The sequence below is a fragment of the Phacochoerus africanus genome, chromosome 10, assembly GCF_016906955.1.
Source record: "Phacochoerus africanus isolate WHEZ1 chromosome 10, ROS_Pafr_v1, whole genome shotgun sequence".
NCBI lineage: Eukaryota > Metazoa > Chordata > Mammalia > Artiodactyla > Suidae > Phacochoerus > Phacochoerus africanus.
In genome coordinates this window covers 44037379-44045435 of record NC_062553.1, presented here as the reverse complement: position 1 = coordinate 44045435, position 8057 = coordinate 44037379, and the positions used below count along the sequence as shown (strand labels likewise).

The window sequence follows — 8057 nt, the reverse complement described above, 5'->3', positions numbered from 1 at the left end:
TGTCTGCAACCTACACCACAGCTCCCAGCAATGCCAGATCCTTAACCCACTGAGCGAGGCCAGGGATCAAACCTGCAAACTCAAGATTCCTAGTCAGATTCATTAACCACTGAGCCATGATGGGAACTCCTTGGCCTTTCTTTTTAATCTGTCCACATGTGAGTTCTCTCTCTGTGTCCCTGAATATGTACTTCTGCTTTAATAAATCTGTAAAACAGTCACCAGTCCAATGCTTTGCTACAGTGAGATGGGGACTGAGGAAACTGACTATCGAATTCACAGAAACCACTTAGATTTTTAAAGGAATCTAGACAAGACAGGATGATGGCTGAGTCTAGGATTTTAGGTGAGTAGAAGGATTCTATAAATGTTTGAAGAGCTTTTTAGTGGAAAGGATAATTGAAGAATAAGAGAAAAAGAAAAATGGAGCAAAAAGTTTACCATTTTGGCTTGAGCAAATGGCTAAGTGTTGGCATTGGCAGTAAACATGATAAGAGGTTGGAGGAACCTCAGCTGAGGGGGAACAAAAACTGATTTCCTCATGTAAAGCACAATGACATATACATCTATATTCATCTCTGTGTGCTATACATGTATATCCACAAACACTTCCCTAGACAAAACTTAACACACAGGAATAGAAGAAGAATTAAAGTGTCACCCTATTACCCACTACTGAAGGAAGAAATATAAGGAAAGACGGAGTGAAAGACAAGACTTTTCACTTTTTCCCAGTATTTGCATACAAAGGATCTAAAGTTTTTGTAATCAAAACAGTAGATAATAACAGTATAGTTGTACCTGAGATAAACTATATTTGGAATCATTCAAAATTTTAATCTGGGGAGTTCCCTTTGTGGCTTGGAGGGTTAAGAAACTGACTAGTATGCCTGAGGATGCGGGTTTGATCTCTGCCTCATTCAGTGGGTTAAGGATCCAGTGTTGCTGTGAGCTGCCGTGTAGGTCACAGACGTGGCTCCGATCTGACATTGCTTGGTGGTGGCATAGGCCAGCAACACAGCTGTGATTCAACTCCTAGCCTGGGAAATTGCCTATGCTGTGGGTGTGGCTCTAAAAAGACAAAAATAAAATTGGGTAAAAACTCACAGTATATTTGTTCTGTACCTTTTTTTTTTTTTTTTTTTGGTCTTTTTAGGGCAGAACCCCTGGCATACAGAAGTTTCCAGGCTAGGGATTGAATCAGAGCCGTTGCCACTGTCTTTCACCACAGGAACAGCAATGCCAGAACCAAGCCACATCTGTGACCTACACTGCAGTTTGCAGCAATGCCAGATCTTTTATCTCACTGAGCAAGGCCATGAATCGAACCCACTCGGCCACAACTGGAATTCCTCTTCCGTATCTTTCTGGGAATATACTATTCATGAACACACAGGAAAAGAAATTTTTCCCTTTTATTTTATTATATGAAAATGCCTTATCCTTAGTGTCTTTTCATGTAAGTATATCCAGAGACATTTTAGAGGGGAGAACCTGTGATATGAGACCATTACTTTTTGGATATATTGAAAATTTCATACTAACAATGAAATATCAGAAAGAGAATTTAAGGAAACCATTCCATTTACCATCACATTAAAAAGGTTAAATTGCCTAGGAATAATAAACCTACCCAAGGAGCCAAAAAACCTGTATTTTCAAAACTCTTTCAAAGATGCTGATGAGCAAAATTGAAGACAGCAAAAGCAAATGGAAAGATATACTGTGTTCTTGGATTGTTTGAATAACTGTACCACCAAATTCAATCTACGGATTTAATGAAATCCCTGTCAAATAACCAATGGCATTTTCATAGAACTAAAACAGAGAAAACTTAAATTTATGTGAAAGAAAAAAGACCCCAAGTAACCAATTCAATACTGAGAAAGAAAAATGGAGCTGGAGGAATAAGGCTCTCTGAGTTCAGACTATACTCCAAAGTTGTAATCTTCAAAACAGTAGGGTACTGGAACAAAAGCAGATCTATAGATCAATGGAACAGAATAGAAAAGCAAGTGTTAAACCCCAGTACTTCTGGTCAAATAACCACAAAGATGACAAGAATATACCATGAAGAAGAGACCATTTCTTCAATAAGTGGTTCTGGGAAAACTGGACAACTGTATATAAAAGAATGACATTAGAACACTCTCTAACACCATACACAAAAATAAACTCAAAATGATCAAAAATCTAAGTATCAACCCAGATACTATAACACCACTTGTGGAAAACATAAGCAGAACAGAGTTTGACATAAATTATACCAATATCTTTTCAGATGCACCTACAAATATAGTGAAAATCTATTTGAAATAGATTAATACATGTTTCTCAAAAAAATAGGAATCACAAATACAATATAATAATTTTAGAAAAAAAGGGGCTAAGCTACATTTTTAGTATTTAAAAAAAAATGTCTCCTTAGATCAAAATATCTGAAAAATAAATTGGGATCATACAATATTCTAAGCATGATTGTGATCAACCCACTGAAGCAAAAAATAAACTATTGAAATTTTGGATCTGGTATCAAGATTGCAAATGCCCCAAAACATCAAGTGGGAATAAAATGGTTTATTTTCAATTATCGTGGCTTTTTGTGGAATCAGGGTGGTCATTGGTCCAAAAAAGGCCTGAGAGAAAGCAGAAAAGCCACTAATGTGGGGGCTTTTCCTGGTTGGGAAGACTGCCTCTATAAGAAAGTTCTTCCTGGGTTAGAACCCCCCTCCTAAACCCAGAGAAGGGGCACCAGGCTGTCCTGAGAGCTTGCCCAAATGTGGGGCAGAGGTAAGCCAGAGAATGAGGATTAAAAGAAATCACCACCAGGAGTTCCTGTCATGGCGCAGTGGTTAACGAATCCGACTAGGAACCATGAGGTTGCGGGTTCGATCCGTGGCCTTGTTCAATGGGTCAAGGATCTGGTGTTGCAATGAGCTGTGGTGTGGGTTGCAGACATGACTCGGATCCCACACTACTGTGGCTCTGGCGTAGGCTGGTGTCTGTGGCTCCGATTGGACCCCTAGCTTAGGAATCTCCATATGCTGCAGGAGTGGCCCTAGAAAAGGCAAAAATACAAAAAAAAAGGAAGAAAAAGAAATTACCAGTCAGACATCAAAGAGGGACTTGATTCTTTATTACAAGGACTTTCCCAAACACAGGAAGTAAGCAGAACACACAGATCATCTTCCCAGGGGGCTCAGACCTCATCTTCAACTAGTCTTAGTTTAAGTGATGTGGCAAAAGGACAAACAGAGAAGTAGGGCATAAGTTTTCCTGTAAAAATGGCACTGAATGTATATAAATTAGATCTATCAAACAAGTTGTAAAAAGAAACTTCTCCCAACTCATAGTCCAGAAAAACACCAATGTGACAGGAGTTGCCTGAAGCCCCTGTGTCAGGTGTAGTAGCCCAGACCTGAATTTTCCAGCAGCCATTGTCTGGGGTTGGTGGTATAGGAACATTTCTGGGGAAAGATTCTTTACACACACCTAAGGACAATTCACCCAGGCCTCTTCCTTTCACCTGCCAAAAATGCCTGCCAGCATCAAATCCCTCAGAACCCAAAACAGCTGGGTGAGAAGTAAAGGCCTTGGATTGATGAGCTCGGTTTTGTTTCCTCCTTTGAAATGTTGCTGTTTTCCCATCTTGTGAAAGGATGAGACTGCCGTGAGCAGTTTTAGCATCAAGTGTCAGATATTCCTGAAATTTACTGATCATTTTGTGCAGGCCAAAATATTGTGGGGGGAGAGTGAGAATCTCCTTGTTTAATTCATAGGAAAAGCCTGCTGGGCTCTCCAGGTTTTCAAATGTGCTGTGGACCTTTTCAATGCCCATCAGTAAATTTGTGTCAGGCTGCACACGTTTATCGTTTATGTCATCAAGCAGAGTTTTCAACATGGATATGTGGCCTGATATTTGGTTATTTTTCTCAATTATTTCATCTTGAACACCCTTCTCTTCCTTTAGTAACCTGAAATGAATGTCATCATGCATCTTACCCAAGAAATGCTTCATATGTTCAACTTCCACTTGCAGTTTGCTCCTTTGATTCGCTACCTCCTCCATCAAGTGATATGCTTTTGAGGTTTGGATTTCTAATGCCTTATCAGCCTCTTCAAGATGCTTTGTAAGGAATTCGATGGAGCCTTTGAGCTTCTTCCTGTGACAGGCTGCAGCTGGTTCCATGGGCACCACGAGGTGCCCACCATGGTGAGAAGAGATCTTGCATTGGGGACACAGCAGCTCCAGGTCCTCCTCACAAAACAGGCTGAGAACCTGATGGTGCTTCTCACATAGCGGTTTCTCTTCCTGCCGCTTCCTCTTGCGCCTTGTGTTGGGAAGCTGCTTCACAACATCAACCATGTGACAGAGCTGGGTGTTCCTCCTGAGGCTCCTGTCAGGGCAGTGCTGGAGGCACACAGGACAGGGAAAGTCACCCTGCAGACCCTCCCAGCGCTGGAGGAGGCACGAGTGACAGAAGTTGTGCCCACAGTCAGTGGTCACTGGGTCTCGCAGGTAATCCAGGCAGATGGGGCAGCTGGCTTCTGCTTGGAGCTGTGCCAGGGAGGCTGCCTGGGCCATTGTCCAAGGAGGGTTTCTTTCTGAGGACACTCCTTCAGACAGACAAGGGAGAAGCTTCTCGTCTTCAGCCTTCTCTCTGTTCCTTCCTGGCTGCCAGGAGGTTGGCCGGGATCTGCAGGGAGCTGTGCTTCCTCAGGACTATTTCTATCCCTGCCCTTCCACTCCACACAAGCAGCCAGGAGGACTTAGAGTCCCCGTCACTCTCTGCTTCCTTTGTCACTTTGGTCCCCTTTTACTCAAGGGGCTGAAATGGAAGTTTGCTAGGTAGTCCTCTTCCTCAGAGAAAGACACAGCTCCAGAGAGGCATGCACATCAACAGCACAGTCCAGACGTGGGCAGCTCTATGACACAGCTCACCCGGTTCCTGCAAGAAAATGATAACAAGGGAGGGAAGAGATAAAGATAATATAATTGAGGAGTTCCCGTCGTGGCGCAGTGGTTAACGAATCCGACTAGGAACCATGAGGTTGCGGGTTCAGTCCCTGCCCTTGCTCAGTGGGTTAATGATCCGGCGTTGCCGTGAGCTGTGGTGTAGGTTGCAGACGCGGCTCGGATCCCGCGTTGCTGTGGCTCTGGCGTAGGCCGGTGGCTACAGCTCCGATTCAACCCCTAGCCTGGGAACCTCCATATGCCGCGGGAGCGGCCCAAGAAATAGCAACAACAACAACAACAACAAAAAGACAAAAGCCAAAAAAAAAAAAAGATAATATAATTGAGAATATTTACCCAAAGTTGTTGTCTGGATTCAAATGTGGTCATTTCCAAAAAACAATATAATTCTAGTCTGCTAAGATAATGGATATTGATGATTTTTAAAATTTTAATTAATGTATTTTGGGTAATTATAAGTGTTCCTATACTTGACCCAGAGCACTCTATTTATATATAAAAACCTATGATACCGACGAATGAGAGTTCCCATTGTGGCTAAGCAGTAACAAGCCCGACTAGCATCCATGAGGACACAGGTTCAATCCCTGACCTTGCTCAATAGGATAAGGGTCCGGCATTGCTATGAACTGTGCAAATTACAGATTCAGCTTGGATCCCACATTGCTGTAGCTGTGGTGTAGGCTGGCAGCTGTGGCCTCAATTTGACCCCTAGCCTGGGAACCCCTAGCCACAGGTGTTTTCCCCCACCAAAAAAAAAGGGGGGGAGGGAAACCTATGAGTCACTTCACAGTGATTAGGAGCAGGAAGAAGTGGGGCACCCCTCCCTGGATGGACACATGTGATGTTGGGGGCTGACTTGTGTCTCCTCCACAGTTCATATGCTGAAGCTGTAACTCCCAATAGACAGGACAGGATCCTATGTGGTGATGAGATCTGTAAGTGCTAATTAAGTTAAAAGGAGACTGCTGTGGAAAAGCCCTTAGGAAACCTTGATGGGTGTCCTTAGAGGGGAAAGGACATCAGGGATGGACACCCACAGAGCAAAAGCCACCAAAATGTGGCAGAACCAAAAGAGGAGGCAGAACCTATAGATGACCATTAGAAGTAATTGATGGGAATTGGCTGCAAGTTCAAATACATGAAAAAATACTATTATTCCATTTGGAAAATAATAAAATAGAATAAAATAATAAAATACCTAATAATAAATTATCCCATAAAAGGCTACTGATACTTATTTTAAGAGGCAAACATAGTATTAGACTTCATATTATTACTATTTTTTTTTTGGCCTTGCCCACAGCATGTGGAACTTTTTGGGCCAGGGACTGAACCCCATGCCACAGCAGGGACCAAACCCCTACAGTGAGGACGCTGGACCCTTACCCCACTGCACCACAAGGGGACTCCCATTATGATACTGAGTATGTCACCACTACAAGCTCCCACCCATGATTACACTTCTTCTTTTAAAAATATTTGAGTTGAAATTTTTAGATGCCTAGTGAATTACTTCAAATTAATTGTACAGGGCTGCTTCTGGGTAAAGAAGGTTGGAAATTGTCCACTCTGCTGTCCATACAGTCTGTTCCAAATGGACCCACTGAGCTCCTCCAGCCCTGTCAGACCTCCCAGGTGACCCCATGACCCTGGGCAGCTCACCTGTCCCCACACAGTCCCAACCAAGAGTCTGGCCCTGCCCCAGGTCTGTGCTTACCTGTCCACGCAGCTTGGTCTTGGCTCTGTGCTGGGGGAGCTGTTCTGTGTCCTGGAGGCCTGGGGGCAGTCTTGGCTCCCCCACCGTCACTCTGGGCTCCTCACAGCCCGAGGGCCTTCCTAGGTCCAGGTTGGAGCCCAGGACCAACCCCTCTTCTCTGTTCACTGCTGGGGTCAGAATCGGATCCCTTGGCCTTATAAAGCCTGTAGGGAGGGTCCTTTCCTTCTTCTCATTGGACAGACTGCAGATTCAATCAGCCTGGGGTGATGACTTGATCATGGTGATGGCTCATAATCTTTCTCTCTGATTACATCTTCCTTCCAGGGCCTGGAAGACACTCCCACCTTAATCCCCTCTCTCTAATTCAATCAGTGATCTTGTTTCTAGGTCCATTGAGTAATTTAGAAAGTCCTCATTTTGTTTTTCTCAAGTGAAATTGCTGAATAGTATTGGCTTCTCCTTTCAAAGACTGTTTAACTCTATCTTCCCCTTGTATGTGCTTGGTTGAGGAGACAATGGGGCTATGCCAGCATCTGTGGGATTATGACTGAAAGACTCTAAATCAGAAACCTGTCCAGTCAGAACTACATTTGCATGGAGTTCCCGTCGTGCTTCAGTGGTTAACGAATCCGACTAGGAACCATGAGGTTGCAAGTTCTATCCCTGGCCTTGCTCAGTGGGTTAGGGATCCTGGGTGTTGCCATGAGCTGTAGTGTAGGTCGCAGACGGAGCTCGAATCCTGGGTTGCTGTGGCTCTGGTGTAGGCCAGTGGCTACAGCTCTGATCCAACTCCTAGCCTGGGAACCTCCATATGCTGAGGGAGCGGCCCTAGAAATGGCAAAAAGACAAAAAAAAACAAAAGCAAAAACAAACCTATACGATATGGCTGTGGTCATTCCGGTTGGTCTCAGATAAGCAGTCCCCTGCTGTCCTGTCAGTGGGCCACCCTACATCAGGATCAGGGTTGATGACAAGGGCCCTTCATCATGGAACACTGAGTGTAGCCGAAAGGCAGCCACCCCCTTGCCTGCCTGTCACTCACTGAACATTCATGGGGAACCCGATGCTAAAATTACCCAGACAATCTGCTTCTGGGTCATGGTTTCATGCTTAACAGAGAAGAGCAGCTTGATTTACGGCAATCTTTTTTTTTTTTTTTTTTTTTTTTTAGGCCCAGCATAAGGAGGTTCCCAGGCTAGAGAGAGGTTGAATAGGAGCTGCAATAGTTTCCGTCGTGGCTCAGTGTTTAATGAATCCAACTAGGAACCATGAGGTTGCAGGTTCGATCCTTGGCCTCGTTCAGTGGGTTAAGGATCCGGTGTTGCTGTGAGCTGTGGTGTAGGCTGCAGACTCAGCTTGGAT

General features: G+C 44.1%; 1 protein-coding gene across 1 annotated transcript; it reads right to left on the bottom strand.

The window, feature by feature from the left end:
• Positions 1-3199: 3199 nt before the first annotated feature.
• Positions 3200-4585, bottom strand: LOC125137407 (tripartite motif-containing protein 60-like). The gene has a single exon (XM_047798108.1). The coding sequence runs from the start codon at positions 4583-4585 to the stop codon at positions 3200-3202; it is 1386 nt and encodes a 461-aa protein (XP_047654064.1).
• Positions 4586-8057: the final 3472 nt, after the last annotated feature.